Source organism: Pygoscelis adeliae, unplaced genomic scaffold (genome assembly GCF_000699105.1).
Source record: "Pygoscelis adeliae isolate BGI_AS28 unplaced genomic scaffold, ASM69910v1 Scaffold356, whole genome shotgun sequence".
Lineage (NCBI taxonomy): Eukaryota > Metazoa > Chordata > Aves > Sphenisciformes > Spheniscidae > Pygoscelis > Pygoscelis adeliae.
The window spans coordinates 1,251,908-1,274,109 of record NW_008824949.1 but is presented as its reverse complement, the minus strand read 5'-3'; the positions used below and the strand labels follow the sequence as shown (position 1 = coordinate 1,274,109).

At 41.8% G+C, this 22,202-nt stretch overlaps 1 protein-coding gene across 1 annotated transcript in view; it reads right to left on the bottom strand.

Annotated features, from left to right (window-relative positions):
• Window positions 1–22,202, bottom strand: part of SMOC1 (SPARC related modular calcium binding 1) — a 179,932-nt gene that overhangs the window by 41,433 nt on the left and 116,297 nt on the right. The window contains exons 7-8 of the mRNA XM_009325595.1: window positions 16,336–16,392; window positions 11,427–11,507 (exon numbers count right to left, since the gene is read on the bottom strand). Of these exons, the coding sequence (XP_009323870.1) occupies window positions 11,427–11,507; window positions 16,336–16,392 (138 nt within the window). The remainder of the gene's footprint in view (window positions 1–11,426; window positions 11,508–16,335; window positions 16,393–22,202) is intronic.

The following is a 22,202-nucleotide window of genomic DNA, read 5'->3' as shown; positions in this document are numbered from 1 at the left end:
AAATTCAGGAAAGAATTCAAAGTCATCTTGATAAATGGTTTTAAATCAGCGTGATCACAACTTAGAAGTACAAACCATAACAACCAGCAAGGAGAAATCTAGTGCATGGAGAGGAAATTACTGGTGAGACAGAAAGACTTAGAAAAAAATTATCAGGAGCTTAGGTAGACCACAAAAAAGTCTGCAACTTCATGACATTGCAAACAATAACAAAAAAGTCAAAACAGGTAAATCCAGCTGGGGGATGTAGTGACAGGGGCCTCACATAAGAAACAGGCACTAAGGACTGGTGAGCCTTTAGATCAGCCCTGTGTCCAGCTCTGGGCACTGCACTTTGAAGGAGAGGTGGACCATTTGGCAAGAGTGCAGGAGACAGCAAAGGGAACAGGCAGAGGTTTAGGAAACTTGAGCTATGAGAAAAGGCTGAAAGAATTCCATTTGTTTAGTCTAGGGATGACATTCAGTCTTCTGAGACATAAAAGCTGTTATATAAAAAAAGATGGTCATAGATCATTTTTTTTTCTTCCTCATGGGTAGTTCAAGTAGCAGTCAGCTTACTTAGAGAAAGGAGATTTAGGTCTGATATAAAAAAAGCCCTGGTGATTAACTGTTCACACATTGGAAGAGGCAGTGGGATTCCTGTCGCTGCATTAGAAACAGGTTACACACGTCAGAGCTGCTGTTGACTGGATATGACCCTTAGTTAAAACAGGGAGGAAAAAAACTACGCGGCCTCTTCAGGTCTTTTCCACTCTCCTCACACAGACTGAGAAGCTCCAGCAGATCCTAGATGACTGAGGCAACCTCTTTGCAAATACAGCCTAAAACCTTGAAGATATTTGATCTGGTTTAAGTTTCCAGATTTTGGGGTCTGATCTTCCTAATGCACCTGGCTTCCACATTCTGTATGACAGCTGTAGCTGTGCAGTACCTTCACAATGACAATAGTTTCTGCAGTCTGAGCAGAGAAAGTTTGGCACGAAAATGCAACCCTCTTCAGTTCTTTACATCAGGACAATTCCTCAGTAGTAGAAAAGCTTTCAACCTTAGACACTGCCCTTGTGATTTTGAGAGGAAGCTACCCAGAGTCTGTGTTTTTTCTTCCCTAACTTCTCTTTTCCATTTCACATAGTTTCTAAGCATTGTTAGCTTGTGGCATACCTAGCTTTGAGATAAGCCACCTGTCTTTGAACACATTCATTCATTTTCCCTATACTCCTCCTTTTCCCCCTGCCCCTCTTTCCACACTGAGGAATGCTATTCAATAAAATGAGAAGCCATAGGTGTTTCCACTGGAGCCTCAACATTATTGGGAAACTATTTTGACTTCCACACCTGTTTTTAATAGTGCTTGGAACAACTAGCACAGCAATTGTTGGAGAACTTGCCTACCTCTGCTGGCTGGAATATACAAGCATACTATTTTTACAGTATTGTAAGCGTATAATTATAGAACACCAAATAGAAAACTTTTGAAAACTGTCACAGGCAGGTAAAGAGTATTTCAGACTGATCTTCGTAACTACAGTAACATTCTTTTTTTTATGCTACTGCTGGTGGGGGAGGGGAGGGGGGGGGGGGGGGAAGAGACAGGTTTATAGTGTGATGAGTCTTTTCATGTGATAACAGATCAGCTTTTTCCTGTAGCATTTAGCACTTTACAAGGAGGGAGAGGGAATTGCCTCTGACAGGAGTGCTAGCACTCACTCTTGGACATTTAGCTTGAGCCAGCTGTCTCTGGGCAAAATGTTCAGGCTTTGGAAGTTCAATGACGTAACATATGGGATTCAGACATCAGCCACGGGACAGAGAAACTGCTCCCACTTCATCAGTGTCATGAGATGGAGGCAGTCCTCTTCCATGCTCTGGGTTGAAAGGCAAGGGAAGGACTACAGAGTGATACTATAGCTGAGGTTAGTGTTCTTCCCAGTAGGATTTCTCTGAATTGCAGCCTTAAGCAGGCAACAGTCCCTCCAGCTGTGGGATCCCATGCATTCTAGGGGTCCCAGCTCCAGAGAGAAGCTGCAGCTTTGTGCTGTCAGAGCCTGTTCAATGAGCCTAAGATGAAGTGGGAGACTGATGACACCAGCAGGATCACAGACCTCCCTGCATTATAATGGGTGAAACCTAAGAAAAGCCATTCCATTCACCCAGAGTGAGGGTAGCCAGTTTAACACATCTTCCTCCCTCACGTGTTCCAGGAGATTGAATGCTGCCTTGCTTTTTAAACATACTCCCATCTCTTTGCCTGGCTCTGAAGGTGGATTCTCTGCCAGTCTTCTTTCCTGACTCTTCAGAGACAACCCTTGGGACCTTCTACCAAGAGGTCTTTCCAGCTACTTACACACCATTTCAACAGCCTGAAAAGCATGCAGTTAAGCCACCCCTGAACTGTACCACAAAACATACTCACTGGTTCCCATTGACCACTTTCTTTGGTGGTCTGGCAAAATGCAAAAATGAGATGACCACAAAGAGAAAGGGAACATGAGGATGGCAGATTTTACTCATGTCCCTCCCTGCCCCCCCCAATATACACAGGACTCTTGCAACACAGCTCACAGGTCTGTTGACATCAGTTTGAAAGTAAAGAGAACACAGTTGACATACAAGGAGGTTGTAGAGAGGCAGGTGTTGGTCTCTTCTCCCAAGTAACAAGCGATAGGACAAGAAGAAACAGCCTCAAGTTGCACCAAGGGAAGTTTAGATTGGATATTAGGAAAAATTTCTTCACTGAAACGGTTATCAAGCACTGGAACAGGCTGCCCAGGGAAGTGGTTGAGTCACCATCCCTGGAAGTATTTAAAAGGCATGTAGATGTGGTCCTTAGGGACATGGTTTAGTGGTAGACTTGGCAGTGCTAGGCTTATGGTTGGACACTATGATCCTAAGGGTCTTTTCCAATCTAAATGATTCTATGACATCTTCCTCAAACATCCCATGCTGCTGCTCCACAACCCCTACTGATATTCCTGCAGGACCTCACACATTTCCCTTCTTATCTACTCAATCCATCCCCAAGACCCACCAAAGCGGAGAACCTCTTCACCCTAAGCCTGGCACCAGAAGAAGGAAGCCTTCATGGGAGGGGTAGGGTTTTCCAGCAGTTCTGGAATGCAGCTCTGCTTGCTCACAGCCTTGTGCTCTACTAAGTGATATCCATGGCCTCCTTGGACAATACTGAGGGCAGAAGACACTCTTAAGGATACACTGATCTGTATACCACTGAACCCTTTTTTTCTTCAGTTGTCTCCTTGCAAATCAGTTGCAAGCCCCACCAGGGCTTTTGGTTTCAGGAGATGCCTAGGTCTAAACCTTTTCCAGAGGGAATCTAGGAGCACAGGTCAAGCCGTTACTTTGAAACAGCTCCTCCTTATTTGTGGCACCTCAGAAGTGTTATCTTTCTTGTGAAGTTGACAGGAACCCTTCAAGGGAGGCAGGAAGGTGAGTTAATACATGTAGTCCATCTGCAGGCATCACCATGTTCAAATGGATGTCCAAAGTGCAGATCCACATACAAGCCTGTGCTGAATGCTGCTATTACATACAGCAAGAAGCATGTTGCTGCTAAGGAATTACTTCAGCGAATCACTGCAACCCCTCCGATATGAACCAGCTTCTGCTAAAAAGCAAACCAAACTCCATAAAGGTGACCTCTCCACTCTCCGTTTGTCCCTGTAGGTCCAGGTACTGTCTGGTGCTGGAGCTTATTTCCTTTCCCCTCCAAATCCTCAGTGGTTTTAAAGGCAGCATTGTTTTTTTTTTCCCCTTTTACCCCAGCTTCTTATATCTTTGCCCCTCTCCTACTGCTCCCTGTCCACTTGCCTTAACCGGCAGCTGTAGAGTAGCAGTTATGACTCCATGTCTAGAGTAATTTATTTTCTTTCTTTGGGGGATAAGGAGGGGGGAGTGACCGAATTCTTTGGGAATGATTTATCACACAGCACTCAGGGGGAGCTTCATTTATTTGCCTAGCTGCATATGGTTTAACACCTATGGTTGCATGCCGACTATTATACAATGTTATTTTTCCCATTTGTATACTTCGCACCTTTTCATAGAGCACATTAACTGGTCCCCAATGGCATGTTATTTATGACTTTGTTTGCTGGCTGTCTGGGAAGGGTCCCGGTCCTAGATTCTTCCATTCTCCCTGCTTCTGCTCTCCCCTACATACTCCCTTCTTCACCACACCTGTCACACTGAGACCGTGGGAGAATCATGCTTGGGCATCACATATATCGTACCTTCCCAGAACTTCCAGGAGGGAAGAAGAGACAGAGGCCTCCCAAGCAGCAGTCAAGAGAGGTGGTTGAACCACAGATGGAGCCAGAGGGAAAGGAGGGATAGAAAGTAAGGGAGAAACATCACATTTTGCCTTGCAAGGAAGCAGAAACTCAGCAGAGAACAGCATAAAGATTTGCTGTGAAAATGTAATGGAATTAGTAAGTTTTCATATCATACTCAACAGGAACTTCTCCTGAGATTGCTTCCTTTGGTATCAAGCCAGAACCTAAATTAAAATGAATTCAAAACCAAACCACAACAAACCCTCACAAAAAGAAGGGGTGGGAGGACTAATACAAAGGTCTGAAGATAAGTAGTTCTGGCAAGTGGGGCAGTAAAGTGACAGATTTTAGCCTAATAGTTTTGACAGGTCAGAGGAATACTGTGTTGGGAGGCACTGACTCAAGATGCAGGACAAGAGCCAAGGAGGACACGTTAACAGAGGATAGTAGAAAAGGCAAAAGCTTTCTCACTCATTGGTTCCCTCCCACGAACTCTTGTTCTTGATATCATCACTGACACTTCTTTTATCCTCTTCAGCTATGGGGAAGTTCAAAAGCTGCTACTCCCAGGTGTTACGCCTGGAGGAGATGGAAGCACCAAAATGTTCACCAAGGAGGACTGCAGTCAGCATTAGGATGTCATTCCCAGGCACCAAAATTCTCCAGTTCCAATGCCACTGTAACATCTTATTCAGCTGTCACTAAAGCACAATTGTGCCTGGCTACTACCCCTTCTCAGTCTGCTTTCCTGCTAAAGTGAGATCAACTTTTGCTTCCACCCATCTCCTCCACTTGGTGTCCTCACTAACAATAACCAGCCACAGATTTTGGGGAAGAGCCTACAACCCTATAATAGACATTTGGACAGTAACATTAACACAACTGGCATGGAAAGACAGCCATCCAGTTTGGAACTAACACAACTAGTTTAGTAGTAGCAGAAAGTAGGAGAAAAATAGCAGGAGAAGCAGAAGCCTATGGTCTCACATGTCTTTAAATAACAAGGTGGGAAGTGCTGTGCACCAAGAGTAGGACAAGACAGCTAAGGAATAAGGCTGAGAAGACAGGATAAAGACAGGTGAGAAACTGCCCCCATTCAAAACAGTGCTTTGCTTTTCAAGAGCCTCATCTGAATCTACCTGCGGCTCCCTGGTCTCCGCAGTGTTCCACATTTCCAAGGCACAAGGAAATTTGCTCCAACTCCAAATAACTATACATTCAACACAAATGGGTGCACTGTCTCCCCACTCTGGAAAATAATATAGGCATTCAAGGTCCTTGGGGTTATTCCTCACTGCTAAAAAGGAAAGTCCTAACAACAAATCAAACTTTTGTCTAACCTTGGCTATTTTTGGTGTATCCCACCAAAGCTGTCATATTCCTTTTTAAGGGCAAATCAGCAGGCCCTGCCCTGTTATATGTTGGTTGGTCTCACCTGACAATCTGGCTCAGGAAGAACTACACTGATTCTCAATACAGGTGGCTTAAAAGCAGACTCCTTGTTAATGTATGGGATCCTAGAAAGACTCCATATGGCTAAGGCAACATACCACGAGTACATTCCCACTAGGAGCAATCACTATCCCTGATCCTTAAGAAAGGCATGCAGCCAAACGGTATCACTTCCTAGGTGAGTACTAGAAAGAGGGAGCTATTTTGGGGTGCCATGTGGGTTTTCTTGCTTTTTTTTTCCTGCAAGTGGGAAAAAACTTAAGGAAGGAACACAGACAAAACAGAGAACCCAGATCCTGGTAGTACACTTGATGTAATCACATCCCACCTCACTGTGTGGATCCCTGGAGACAAACTGCACCCAAGAGTACACAGACTCCCTTTGGGGTAGATGGCACGGTGTGCTTCTGCTTTTAGCAAAAGTATATTTAGGCAGCCAAGAAGGCCAACGGCATCCTGGCCTGTATCAGAAATAGTGTGGCCAGCAGGAGCAGGGCAGTGATCATGCCCCTGTACTTGGCACTGGTGGGGCCGCACCTCGAATACTGTGTTCAGTTTTGGGCCCCTCACTACAAGAAGGACATCGAGGTGCTGGAGCGTGTCCAGAGAAGGGCAACGAGGCTGGTGAGGGGTCTGGAGAACAAGTCTTATGAGGAGCAGCTGAGGGAACTGGGGTTGTTTAGCCTGGAGAAAAGGAGGCTGAGGGGAGACCTCATCGCTCTCTACAACTCCCTGAAAGGAGGCTGTAGCGAGGTGGGTGTCGGTCTCTTCTCCCAGGTAACTGGCAATAGGAGGAGAGGAAATGGCCTCAAGTTGCACCAGGGGAGGTTTAGATTGGATGTGAGGAAAAATTTCTTTACTGAAAGAGTGGTTAAACATTGGAAGAGGCTGCCCAGGGAAGTGGTTGAGTCACCACCCCTGGAAGTATTTAAAAGACATGTAGATGCGGCACTTAGGGACATGGTTTAGTGGGCATGGTGGTGTTGGGTTGACAGTTGGACTCGATCTTAGAGGTCTTTTCCAACCTTAATGATTCTATGATTCTATATAGAGACATGCAGCTTTCAAGCTGTTTCTCCCTTTGAGAAGCCCTAAAGTTTGGGCTCCAAGTGAATTCAATTAACAAAAAGAAATGTGAATACATACCACCATTCTTGTTTTCAAAGCTCATTTACAGTTATACTCTGTCCACTAAGAGCTCCTGACAGCAGAAAACTCTATCACTGGAAAGCTGTCACACGAGACGCCTGCATGATGCTTGGGTGCCAGAGCTGAACAGAACGGGCCACGTGGAGTCGGCCCCCATTCAACAAGCAAGATTTTGAAAAAAACAGCTATGGGTTTTTTTTTTTCTTTGGTTTTTTTTTTTTTTTTAACTAGGCACACACAAACCTGTCTTCAGCTGCTAACCTTAATATATTACTCATTCTTCCTTTCAAATAACGTCATGTTCAAAACCCCAGTGACTGCAGAATATTTACTTGAGGCTGCTACTGATGGTTTCTCTAGAGCTGTTTATTTTTCCATGCATGAGCTCATTACATCGCTCTGTGGTTTTCTTAAAGGTTGTCAGGGTGAGCTGGATACAGGCTGGAATCTCTTGCTAACTAAAACCAAATCACTAAGTAGCACAAATGGACTTGGAGATAACCCAACTCTGGAAATGAGGAACAACCATGGATTCCTCAGTGGAGACGGGGTGCTCCCAAACAGGCAGCCATTAGATTTATTTTCTTGAAGCAGGATAAATTATCAAGTGTTTCCCTAGATTAAGAACTGTAAAAGAATAACCATTTGGACTCTTCCAGGCTGGAATAGGTTAGAAGGTAGGAAAGTAGGAGGCTGAAACAGTAAAAGTAGAATGAAAAGACAGTTCCCACCCATGCTGATTAGAGAATGGCCATTGCAAAGGTCCCATCTGTATTGCCTTCTGCTCTGGCAGTGTTAAAAATAAATGACAGAGGGCAGTGCTAGATAACAGGCTTAGTTTGGGGTATCCATGTGTGTGCACATGTCGGGTGTGCAGGTTTGGGGAAGGTGAAAATCAATTAAAAAAACATCAAAAAATGTTTTTGTCATCTTGCCACAACAAACAAAATACTGGGTGGATCTAGATCTTCCACTTGCCCCAAAAAGAAAAAACTGACTTTGGGGCTTTTAGGATTCACAAACTAAGTCTTCTGATTTTATAAGCGTAGAAAAACGTAACTTTTCTGCTACTCAACAGTCCAGATGTTAGAACATGTTCATATTTTGGTTCCTGCCTCTGGCTGAGAACATTTGAACCTGCATCTCAGCCTACTGAGAAAGGGATCTAGCCGTCATTTCATTCTTTCAGGCGGGCTAGGGTAACAGCACTAGCAATCCCTCCTAGCAATGCTGTTTTACTTAGCATAGAAAAATTCACTGGCAAAACGCCTGGAGACATACAGATTCTCAGTCAAGTGCTCTAATCACCAGGCTAGAGTCATTCTGCTTTACCTGATCCCTAGCTTAATTAGTATTTACACATGCCAAGCAAAATATAAATGCTCCAAAAGAGAGGACTGTTTCAGGAGAACCTCTTCTGTTTGTCAACACTAAATGGAAGGTGGAACACTCAGATTTCAAATGCAGGTCTTACGAGATATAGGCTGCGTACGCAATACGGGATGTCACCAGCTCTGCAATGCTCAGCTACCTGGTGGTTGGTTCACTCTGAAGCCTAACATTGACCAGAGACAATGATAGCAAATTACAGAGCCTATTTGTCTCCATATAGCAATTCTTAAATTCTCCTCATGGTTGATACAGTGATGGTGCTAGCTTTCCAAGAAGTCCAATGTCAGTGCTGATTAGAGACCAGCACACTTCCTCTGACAGTAGTTTCTACTGGACTTCTCTTCACTGCAAAGGACAGTGCTATAAACTACCGCAGGGAAGAGAGATCAGGGTTAAGTGTTTCAGTATACAAACTCCAAGGAATAGGGCAGGCTTTCAAGAACTTAAGACTAATGAAAAAGAACAAAAATAAAAGAAGAGTTACGCTGGATATTACAAAAAGAAAAATCCTGAGATTGAGTTCAGACAGCAGAGCAGCTTCCTGTGGGAAGAAGTGAAATCTTTATTGCCTAAGGCATTTATGCTACACTAGAAAATGGTGCTCTTCATACAGTAAAAACATTCACTAGGCCTAAGGCAGTAGATTAGATGACCTACCAGGTCTTTTCTCACTCATTTCAGTGATCCCATTAAATTGCTGCAAGAGCATACCAGACTGTATCTGCTTCAAGACAGTAAGTGCAAGCTCAGAGAGATAATATAGCTGAGCGAGTACAAAAACCAAAAATCCAATCTTGCGCTAGTAGAACTTACCTTAACCCTTTAAAAATAAATGAAAAATCAGAAGTGTGATGAGCATTTATATTTCAAGCTGACAAGGGCCAAAAGCAATTAAAAACATCCTCTAATTTTGCATGCCTGTCTCATGATAGCTGTTTCATCATCTTCAGCCAAGACGGACTTGAAGACATTTGAAGAACCTGATTCTAAATGATAATTATAGTCCCCAGCTCTGTTGTTTGATCCCACTTACCCTACATTGCCTTTTAACATATATGACAAGGAATGAAAGGTACTAAAGGGGCTAGGCTTTACTGGTTGAAAGAAACAGACTGAAGTAGCCCACACCTAATATCAGCTAAATCATAGCCCTATTTTGATGAGGCAGCATTTCTTGATATCAATAATTCAGTGTAAGAAACAGAGACGGCTGTGTATTTGTATGGCCTAATGTGGAAATTTGGGGCTAAAAATTGGCAACCCAGTCTCTTAATGAGATCCTACAGCAAATAAGTGTCTGTCAGGGCAATCAGTAAGGCTGAATCAGATGAACCACACATCTCATTTTAGCTTCCTGTAGAAACCAGCTCTTACAGAACTCTTGAATTTTCCAGATCATTTATTTTCAATTTGTAGCATGCACCCACAATAATCTTGTTTGAATAACAGAAATGACATCAGAACGAACTGGGAAAAAAAGCAGACAAAAGTAAACTCACAAAAGGAACACTTCCATGAACAAAACTCCAGTTTACATCAGGCAGCTTCCTGAGGAAACACTTGAGCAAACTGATTTCCTTTAGAACGTGAAAGCTAGCTTACTTTGGCTCTGTTGGACCAAGAAAGGGTGGGAGACAGGCTCTCAAGTAAAAGACCCTCCCACTCCCAAGTCCCTTTGTAGCCTCCGAGAACCCAGATCTAGGAACTCTTACTTCCATCGCAGCTACCAGGTTTGTTGCATTAGAAGGAAAATTGGTCTCCAAGATAGGTAGGACCCATTACATAGGATTTTAATATTAAACTGTCACCTTCAATTGCACTGTGAGCTGCTGGTTGTCCCAGCAGCTCACAAAACACAAGCTGCATTTGCTCTCCCCTGAAAGATATCCTTAAAGAAGAATGCTGATACTCCTACATCATCTGAAGCTTCTGTATGATTCCCACTGGCAGTTCCTACACAGACCACCCTGCTACAAAAACAGTCCGGAGGTGAGGCACAGGAGACTATTGCTAAAACTGGGGTCTGGGCAATGATGGATGTCCTCCTGCTAAGAGATCTTCTCCACTCTGCTGCAAGAGAATCTCATGTAACCTAGCACTGATTTCACCCTGCAGCTGGGAAGTGGCACAGGAAGGTTAAGGGAACTGCTGAGTGCCATGAAAGCTCTCTGGCTAATCCAGAAATATCAGGTGACGAAGTACTTCAAGCTATCACAATTATCCATTCTGGGAACTGGAGTTATTCCCAACAGCTATTCTAGGCATATATTGTTTCATAAAATATGTGCAATAGTAGCACCTCCTATTTAAACCTTAAGGTGAACCCATGACTTCTTAAGACAATTTTCTTCTTTTGATATTCCCTTTACCTACTTCCCTTCTCCCACTTCAGTTAAAATATATGATAGAAACCATTCTTACCAAGAATCCCTAACTTTCCTCTTCAGATTCTTCCAGTTCCTTCCTTGTGATTTCAGTGACTCCACAGTTTCACCCTCATCTCCAATCTCAAGTTTTACATCCTAACTTCACATCTTCCTGCTCCCCTTTTTCCCCATTCATGTTCATGATCTTTTCTTTGATGTTTTTCATGCTTGGGTCTTCCCTCATCCACTCTATTATCCACAAAAATAATCTCAACATTTACTTAGGCACCAGACATAAGTAACCTACTTTCAATTGTGAAATAATCCAATCATTTCTCTATCAAAAAATATCCCCTGCAGAGAAGAACCTTGAAGTTGCTAGAAAAGAAGCCCCTCTCTGTATTTTCTCAACTGCTTAGACCAAAAACCACAGCTCAGATCTCAGAGCCAAATGAATCAGTTTGTACATCCATAAAAGACTGCTGAACAGCAAACAATAAAAATGACAGCTGGCTGGGATGAATTAACAGATGAAGAAATTAGAGGTCCCCCAGTCATGGTTTGGGTAAACAGAAACACCCCTCATCACACATTGACTGTGGCCTTCTGGACACAAGAAAGGATGCTATCTGAAATTATTTTATAGCCTACACTTCAAGTCCTGCAACACTGAAAAGCAGCAGGATAGCTACATTAAAGAAAGAATGAAACAAGAACAGACAGTGAGGGACTGCAACCTAGTTAAAAGAAACCTCTTTTTTTTTAGATGGAACATTACCTGAATTCCTTATACTGGAGCTGTTCAGTTTGGAATCTTTGATGACCAAGTGCTTAATCCAAAGGGTGGGTGCTGTGATTTCTGAAAGAAAAAAAAAACAAACCTGCTTTAAAGAAACTACAGCAACTAGTGAATACACATGATTGTTACTCATGAGGACAAGATGTTTGCTACAATCATGCCTTAACTGATCCATCACCTTTGTAGAGATTGGCTCATCCCCTGGTGAAGTCTTCTACCTCTTATGAACCACTATTTGTAAGTCTTCCACAAGGTTATCTCATCTTCCTGTTCCAGAGAGTACCTCTCTGCTGGCAAAACATTTTTTTTTTTCCTCCCTCTACCCGCCACTTCCTAAATTCTCAAGTCTAAAGCCTTTCTCCTCAAGACTTAGAGATCTCAAAAGTTATGTTGTGTGCTATAGTACATGTTGGTTTCCACTAAGTACATATGAAATCCAGATTAAAAAAGAGTCAATCCAGACCTTAAATATTGCTTTAACGGCCCAAGAAGAGCTGACCAAAGTCAGCGGTCAAGCAACAACAAAATCCAAAATAAATAGGCAGAGAAATGAAGATATTTCTGGAAAGACTTGAAAGGAATTCCGTTAAAGAAACAAGTTCTGGTTAGAGAAGCGTGTCTGATGCACTACAACCAAGACATCCAAACATAAATTCGTGGGGAAAAAAGTGCTTAAAGCACCTCCTCTGAGGTGTTACAATCAACATCAAAACACAGCAGAACCTGCCCTAAGCCACAGAAATGACACATCATCAGCAGTTGATTAGAACTGAGCAAAGCGGTACACGATACCATGTGCTAGAGCTTCTAAAGTGACACTTTCAGAACTGGTATTTTCTGAAAAATTTTCAGTTTCCACAAGAGCATGCTTTAAATACTAGATCCTGGAGTCTGTCTTAAGTTCCTCTAAGAAGTTTTTACAAGAGTTTTCCTGCTCCCTTGTTGACATTTACATGGATCTGCTCAGCAAGGGAGAAGCTGGCTGACTACAAGAGAAACTGATTATACATTATAAGAGCACGAAGGAAAAATGAAAGGGAATTTTTCCTTCCTAAATGTTTTCAGCTACATTGATTGTAGGCATTATTGTAATCATGTTCAGGGCATTTTTTCATATGGAAGTACAGGTTGAACACTGATATTCCAGCAGTAGTAAAAGTTTGCTTAACAAAGATTGCCTTACCTGCAGGTTTCACTACACTATTTTATCACCACTCAGTCATGACGTGCTCCTACATATACATATACCTATATACTTTGGGCCTTTTGGGGGGAGAACTACATCAAATTAAACACTGGGTGAGAAGTAGGAAGGGGAGAAGCACAAAAGTAGAAGTAGTCCATAAGCCAAAGTTCTGAATCCAAACTCCTAAACCTGGGATGAAATTTAGCTCTGGCTCTGCATTATATGAACTGGGTATGTCTACAGCTGAAAAAGGAGGGACAACCAAAGTCAATAGATGGTGAAGAATGGGTCAGGGCCTTTAGAGACACAGTGGTGCATATCTTTAAGTGAGGTTGAAAGGCGCAGAAAAAGGAATTGTGGGAAAAGAGGAGAAAGGAAAAGAAAAGATAATTAATCCCTTGGGATCTACCATAAAAAAATGTATTTTCCATCCAGTAACCTGGACATTTTTTGAAATACAGGTAAGCAACATAGACTCCTCTGAAGAACACATCTGTGGAAAGAGTAGATTCTCACTGAGTTAAGAGGTGAAGTTTACCAAAAAGAGATGATGTTTAAAGAAATTATTCTTTAGGAAATGAATACAACTTGCACATTGAAACTAAATAGAGGGTGGATGCAAAGAAAACAGGGCCTAGAAGTGCAGGAGGAAATAAAAGGTTTTTTAATTTAAAACTATAGCAGAGATAATTAATAAAATACTATTCTGTAGAGGAGAATCTTATCCTAAGAGAAGATTCACTATAAACATCACTGAGATCTGCATTGTAATGAAGTGAAATAAATTTTAAAGAGATGACTGCTTTATGATTCAAACCTTGGACACGAGAGTTTAAGTTATCTGATCTACATTATCTCTGACACTGCTCTGTTATGCCCTCAGGGACAATGGTAGGGAGTGGGAGGGGAACTTATTAGGCCTGAAATTTGAATTTTCATTATCCTCTAATGTAGGTGAAAACATGAAAAAGGTGAACCTTCATCTTGGAGATGCTAAGGTCCAAGAGGTATCACACATTTCAGGGGCTGCCGAGTGTATTTAATGCCCTTTGAAAAGTCAGCCCCTTGTGGATTGAAGGTAGGCACCCAGAAACAAAGCATGAAAAAAATCCACATTTTTATTGTCCGTTCATGTTGCTATCAGCTCCACCTTGGTTGCCTGACTTTGAATACACAGGTTTTCAGGAGCCCAGTAGATCTCAAACCCACTGAATGGGATTTGGACTTTAGCTCTTTTGAACATCTATGAAGACTCCAGACCTGACAGGTAAATGGATAACTGTTTTGCCCTTTTCTGTCATCTGACATTTGTGTCAGGCGCAAAGTACAAGGCATTCCTCAGGAAGACCCTACCTAAGACACTGGAAGAGTATCCTGGTGAAGTATCATGACATGTTTGCTCAGATGGAATCAAGGGTTTGTTCAGGATGACAACCTGGTCCAACCTTCTGCTCCAGGCAGGGTCAGCTATAAGAACAGACCAGGTTGCTCATGGTTTTATCCAACTGGCTCAGAAAGGAAGGACAGAATATCACGTCTCTGGGCAATCTCTTCCACTGCCTCATTGTCCTCACGGTGACTAAGTTTTTCCTTATATCCAGTCCAAACATTTTGTTTCAATTTATGACTGTTGTCTCTCATCTCATGCATTACTGTGAAAAGCCTGGCTCCATCTTCTTGATAAACCTCCCTGTAGGTATTGGAAGGCTGCTATTAGGTCACCTTTAAGTCTTCTCTTCTCCAGGCTAAATGCTTCTTACACTCTTCCTGATGTACCCACTTTAAGCCACTGTTGGAGACAGTACGCTCAGAGGTAGTGGATATACAAACTTTTCGTCAAACCCATGGGTCTTACGCTTATCACTACAACAACCACTGAAATCCAGTTAGTCCTATTTTACTAACAGGGATGACAAAAATACAGAGTGACCAACTTAGCAGAGGTTATTCATCGACACACAGCTTGATTAACCTGCCTGTCATACTCATACTCTCTTCTCCCAAGTCATAAGGGACACTGCTAATACAACAGGAAGCCATTGCATTAGTCATTCTCTCTAGAAGTCTAGGAGATAAGGTCTTGCATAATATATTACAAGATTTTTCATCATACAGTCCAAGTCCATTTATCAGACTTGATTTCACCTACAAATCAAAGCGAAGGTTTTTGATTGAAAATGTTTTCCATAGGACAAGATTTTTTCAGGCTCTGCCTGTCACCAGAAGGACCAAAAAGGTCTGTTCACTACACTATTTCTCAAGAACTTTGCCCAGTTCTATTTGAATGACCAAAATGCTGAGTGTCTCCTAGAAGGAACTTCTGAACAGGCTGTATTAAGAAGATCAGCTCACTCCTGCATTTTACTAGTGCATTCTTTCCTTTGAATATCTATGGGCACCCTCTCAGGGGAAAACTTAAAGGCCAGAAGCATGCTGTGATTACAAACAGCAATTTAATACAACATCAGCTTGCTGCCAGGAGGAACTTTCTTTTGATATAAACAAGATATAGTCAGCATGGCTTCAGTCTCCTCTGTTTATTTGAGAATGCTTTTGCTCTGAGGGCTTTGCTTTGTTTCTTAAAGTTCACAAGAAGATTCTTACAAAGCTATGATCACTAAATGGAAGTGACAGGACTACAGCATCTTGCCATTAAATGAGCTTATTTTAGCAACAAAAAACCCCACCCCATCACCTCTTTTTACAAGAGGGCAGGAGGTATCAACAGCACCACCTACTCTTGCTCAGTAGTCTCCACTGATCCTGTTTAAAAAGAGTGTCAAGTACAGCAGTTCATTATGAAAATGCATAGGCCTTCCCCTCACTGCCTTAAGGTCTACAGTTTCAGGTGGATCACAGAGTGTTTCGGACATCAGCCTATAGCTTGACTATAACGGTTGTGGGTTTAAATCTGTAGAAAATATGCACTACTTCTAAGCAATATGCAAGATCTAAGCAGCTGCTAATAGGCCCATTCACTACCCAAGGACCACTATCCCCACTGGTATTTGTGTTTGTATGTGTAAAAAGCATGACCCCTCTGTGATGACAGCCATTTTATCCTTGTTTCAAGGCTTCCAATGGACTAAAGTCCGATATTCCCTCTCCAAAATAATACAATCGCAAGATTAACCCATTTGAGAAGGAAACTGCCTTGGTGGGCCATGAATTAAGTGGGCCCAGGACACTGATTTCATTTGCTTAAATAGTACATGCGTCAATGAAAGTAATTGCTAAATAAAGAAACCTCCCAGCAATTTTCTTCCAAGTCAACATTCACAAGCTGTGGTTTAGCACTACCCTCTCTTTCATGAAGCTGTAACCCGCTGCAGAGGTTATGAAACTCCCAGCACTGGTATCACAAGGGTGGAGAGAGTGAGGGGGTAAGGACAGTCTAAAGGAAGTTGCCATTTCTGACTCAATGCACACTCTTTTTGCCATGACATCTTTTTCTCCAAGGTTACCCCAGGAATCTGGTCAACTGGTGTTATTGTTGGATTCCAGGGAAGAGGAGAGGTTGTAAAAGGATTAGGGAAAATGCCTGAGGTCCCAAGGGCACTGTGAAATTTGGATAACTTATGAGATTCACTGGCTTTTCTGCTTTGCAGGATAAAGAAAGCGTTTGAGCCATAAATCCTAGGGAAGAGAGAGGAGGAAGTAGCTTTTATTGTTATTATTGGTTTTTTTAAGGGATGCTCTTACCTTCTCCATCAAAAATAGGCTGGGTTTCCATGGTAGGCGTTGGCTTCGAACCGTCATCTGAATTGAGGGTTAAAAAGAATCGAAAAGAAACTACCATTATTGAGGTAAATACTATCTACTCTCCAGTACTGTTGAATGATTGGGATTTGTACATGGCCCGGCCAAGTCCAGAAGAGAGAGAAGACAGACAGAATGGAAACAAATTATTCAGAGTTTACACTAACAGCAATAACATTTTACATAGCAAGCATGCATCAAGCACTATCCCTAGACTTAAAAGAAGCCTCCCTCCCTCCCCTCTCCCTCCACAGACCATAGCTGTGCATCACCTGGTAGTCTCCCCTTGTTGCACTGATCAGGCAATTGCCTTCTTAGTTTCAGGTGGCTATATATCCCACCCAGGACATTTCCTGAGACAGCAGAGGTCTGGGGATTGTTGTCCCACTGTGTCTTTCTCCTTATTCTTTTTGTTCAAAAGAAAAACTCTTCTTCTGAAACTTACCTGTGCAGAACCTGGCACCAGCATTCACTGCAGAGCTGTTAGAAAGGGATGGTCAATAGCAAATCTTTTTTCTTACAATGTTTGCATCAAGGTATTCTCTAATTGCAATGCCATGGCAATGTCTTCTAATTGCAAAATCGTGGAAAAAGAACTTCTCTTAGATTAGGTTTTTCATGTGCAAGAGCGCTCCATGTCTTCTGACCACAAGTCTTTCATAATTAAAAGCTTCAACCAAAAAAGATTCCACAGGAAATATAAATCTCAAAATTTAGAGATGGACCACAGGGAAAAGCGTTGAGTTTACACTCTGTCTGGCTTAGTACACCTATCCATCGTATCTACAGACCCAGCTTGGATTCAGGCTGGGTCTAGTTTCCTCAGTGCTCAGAGGGATCTAGATATCAAGCCCCAGCTTGGAGGATTTTCATACAACACGAGGACAGTGGCATAGCATTATAAGCGAGGCAAAACCTTTGACTGTGGGCAAGCTAAGCTGGAACAAACTGTAGAGGAAAGTCTTTTGTTACATTGCAAGATAAGAATGTAGAACATTGTTGGGATGTAAACTAAGATGAGATTAGCCTAGGGTTGCCTTCCCCCCCCCCCCCCCCCCCCTTTTTTTCAGCGATCCCCTTTTTGGAATACAGTGGCTTTAAAAATTTACAATTTGTAACAACTATTTTTGTTACAAAGATGACACTAGGCATCAGCAAAGTTGGCAGTAACCTAAAATAGAAAGTTGCACAGCAGAAATCAGTCGGAGGGAGAAGTCTATGCCAGAAAAGCCAGGCTTGCCACCGTCTCCAGGACTGTATCAGATGGACAGGGCAGAAGCCATTTGGAGGAAAGGTGCATGGGACAGCCCCTCCTACAAGCAGCAATAACTGTCCTCAGTCTTCCCTTACTTTTGTAATTGGAACCAATATAAAAGACCATTGGAAGGGGAAGGGTAGAGATGGAAAACAGAGGCTTGTAAACTATTTTTTCCACCAATACCTGTATTTGCAGTTTTATAAAGTGAGCAAAAGCCTGAACACCTCTTCCACAGATCATTAATTTTACGCATTTCCACAGAAAGCAATCTAATTCACAGAAAGAAAAAATGTAATTTCATTTCAACCTCAGAGATCCACTGATGTAAAGGAGGTTGACAGAAACAAGCAAGAGATCCTGTTGCCATTTTCCCTCTTGATCAATATATTTGTTTTTATGCTTAATTATAAACACAGCAAAAAATATTTGGAAGAAAAAATACTTACCATTCCTCAGTCAACTATTGTTCTGAGTTTTCGTGTTATTGGGTATTACCAGTAATATGGATAAGCAGTATTTTTCTTTAAAACTCTGAGCAACTGATTTCTTGGAAGAATTTCCCAAATTTTGCTTAAATTACAAGAAGGAAGATTTTGCCCTTTAAAGAAGGGCAGATCTCTGGATAAAAGTAAATAGTTGATCTTCACTTTTTTGTCAGAATAGCCTGCTCTGCTTCTACAAGATCCCAGAAATCACAGCTATGACATTTTATTTATTTAGGGTGACACTTCACACTGTAATGAAGCAGTGAGCAGCATGTAATCAGCATGATTGGCTTTAGAGATTGAGAAACCAACCCAAAACTGCAAAAGATACTCCTAGAACAACTGGAAAGGTGAACAATTCCTAAGTTACATAAAATAGGAAGAGAGCTGGCATTAAAAAAAAAACAAACCCAACTTACCAGCACGATAATAAGTTTATTCCTATTGTTCTCATGAATGCTTCTGCACCAAGTAATTACAGAATTGCTTTTCAGCAATTCAAAGCAGCAACCCAGAAGCCAACAACAGAGAAAAATTAGAAGTGAATCTGAGCCACAACACTTATCCAAACCATTCTGTGAACTTTGGGACGCTTCGGGTTCAGGGGGGTCCTTTTAGGCTCATGCATGTGAAGAACAGACACACTAGCAATTATAATTTGGGAAATACATTCTTCCTAAAGACAGGATTTTGTAGCAGTTTTTGTATGAAGTTAGCCATTAAGCTACTGAAGGGTATTAAACAGTGACAGAATAAATGCAGCAAATAAACAAAAATACCAAACTAACCTTTGAACTGTGTTTTATTTTTACGATCATCTCTGTAAAATGGCTGTGAACTACACAATCATTTCCTCACTGAGTTACTAAGGCCAAATTGTCACTAAGTCCACATTGCAGCAGCACCCAGTACAGTGTTAAGGGTTTTGCACATAGCGGGAAGTATAATTACCCCCCTGTTGTTCGAGCAAGTATAGTTCTTTCATCACACGTACAAGAAAACATGCAATAGACAAGAGCCCTGTAATTACATTCACCATATTTCAAAGTCAAAAGCAGGGATATTTCTGATTACTTTTTTTAAAGGTCATGAAATAGTCACATAAAAGACAAAAACTGCACTTTATTAAAAACACCATGCTCACTTCCCAGCTGCCAGCTTCTTACTCTGAAACTACCAAATCTACTTCTTAGACTGGAGAATTCTCAGCAGGTCTCAGTGTTTCAAATTAGCTTACGGCAAAAAAGTTTCACTGCCATTCCCTTTGGGCAGAAGAACAACCCTAATACTTGTCTACTCTCATTCAATTTTTCTTCTCGCTCAATGCACTGTTCATCACACTGAACATTTGTTCCACTGGTCTGTTTGCTCCTGGTAAACAAGGAATAAGTTCTATTTTGCATACCTGAAAGTTTTGAACAAACATTTTGTATTCCTTAAAGAAACATTAACACAGAACAGAAAAACCAAGCTATTTCACAGACCTGGGGTCTCCTGTGATATTATACAAGATGTACAGGATATTGTTACTTTACAGCCAAAGGTCATGAAATATGTTCATCAAGTATGATCTATTCCTTTCTTCAAAAAGCTATTAAATTCCACACTTCCAAAAAAGGCGTATAACTGCAATAGTTCCTCATGCAGAGCATGTCAAAAACAGAGGGATCAAAGAGGTCAAGTAAGTGCTTCCTAATCCCTCTAGATGGCAATGCTTCCAGATCAGGAACTCACGTACTGCAGAACCATCAAAGATAATTTCCCTTGGTTGCAGAATATCCTCAGAGCCTTGATGAAGAGTGCATTGGCATGCTTCTCTTTCCATGTCTTACAATGCAACATGAATACCCACTTTATTTTTCCAAGACAACCACTGAATACAGACAGCATCACTCAACAGAATACCTCTGATGGGACACAGTTTTAAAGCCATAAAACCCCTTTCCAGTGAGCCTCCTTTTCCTAGGATACACCTGCAAAAGTTGAACTGATTTTTCTGGCTCAACTGGTGTCAACTTAAAAATGGTATTTTTATCTTATCACTGGTGAGATTGAAACAGGCAGGTCCAAACAACTCTCCCTAAGCCATTTTCACATTAAGATACCATGGCTATAAGCCAGAAGCCCACTTGCACTACCACTGTCAGAGGCTTGTAAGCTTAAGAACAGTTTTTGTTGCGTTAGCCTGACAATAACTCAGATCTATTGCTAGTGGTGGGTAAGAACTCTTTATGCTCCCACTAGGACTCCCCTCCCTTACCCTTGCAGAATATCTAGCAAGCATCCACATCTGGAATGACTGCAGTATACGCTGCGGTTGAGAGACAAGGAAATTCAGTTCATGTGAAAGATGACTGCTAAAGAGATCTTTTTACTCTGAACGACAGGCACTGAAGCCATGAGCAACTCGAGTTATGTTTGGGGAAAAGTAAACTTCCTGACATAGAAAAAAAAACAAATTACTATGGAAAAATGTGAAGTAACTGCCTGCTGCTGTGAATCACTGCTCTTGCCTCAAGCCACCTAATGGAAGCTGAAGAAAGCAGAAAGTTAGGTGATAGAATTAACCTCCTATACCACATCTCCTACCCAGGAAAATATACCCACTGCAAGAGTCATCTGTATACTTGCATCACCACGTTAGCAGACTAAGATCTATAGTCTTCCTAAGCAACCTTACCCTTCAGTACATCACCTTTGTGTTCTCACTGGAATCCATGAGACACTCTGTAAACATTTCTATCATTCTTAAGAGCACTAGTGTTTATGGGGTCAACCATCCAGGCCTTGTACAAAATCTAGTCTTTTTTGTAAGTCTTCAGCTTGAACATCAAGGGTTCCTAGACTTTGAGTCAGCCTGATAGAATAAGAGGATGATAATTTTGCATGTATAGCTCTGCCCTGGGAGGAGGCAGCCTTCGTCCAGTGTCAAGTGGTTCCTTCACTTACCATTGTCTGGTTTTGGGTGAGCCATTACAGAGCATAGCTGAAGCTAAACAGGCAACTTCGAGCACAGATAGCCAGGACAATGAGTGAATTCTTAGCATGTCCTGTTCAATGTAGCAAAGTCCACCTTTAGTGAGTCTGTCAAACCAACTGGAAAGGAGAAGAGCTCTCCTAGGCTTGAGCACTCCTGAGGGACTTAGGTCTCTTATACACCTTTCTGTGGCTTCAGTAACTCTGGTCAGATGCAACAAAGACCTGCCAGGTCAACTGAAGCTCCCTGTATCTGCAGTTCCCGAATCTTGAAGATGCAATTTTACAACTTTGACATTTCTATGTATTATCCCCTGGCTTAGGGGTGTTGTTTTAAGCATTAAAAAAAGACAACAAAAACTGTGTTTGCACTATTATAGGGATCTTACACAAAGATACATGTCCCTTCCAGTATTGTAGGGGTGGAGCAAATTGTTCCCTTAATCACAATCCTTCCCTACATCAAGTAAAACACTTTCAGCAAGTCATAATTAATATAATAGCCTACGCAACTTTTATGCCGAGACATATATCGCCAATAGAAATGCAGAAAGTTAGCAGTCATGCCAAAAAAAAGTGAAATTCTTATAATCCAGCCAAATCAAGATATTATCTTGCCAAGCAGCTGAAATGGAAATGCACCAGTACAGATAGACTTCCCTGCCAGGTTTTCAGAACCTTTTCCACTTCTATGCATGGAGATCCCACAGCTGTTAAGAAAAAAAACCAACTTTTTAAACCAAATTACCAAAAGCAAGTTCTCACTCTTCATTGCCTTCATTTTAAGAAACAGCAACAATGTGCTCCCTTCAGATACAACAACCACAAACACTTGGATACAGACCAAAGTATGGAAAAGTTTTGCTTAAAAAGACGAAAATGTGCTTAAGTGCTTAACGTGAAAGGGCTCTGTATGGCTTAAGGAGCTCTTAACGGCAAAGACTGACTTGCACTGTCACTGCAGTGATTCTTCCCTTCCTATATCAACTATTCTGTATGCCGTACAGACACAGGCAGTGTTTACTGCAACACTGCATTCCAGGCATCATCCAGATAGGACAAGGAGCCTGCGCCTTCTGGAAGGCATTAGT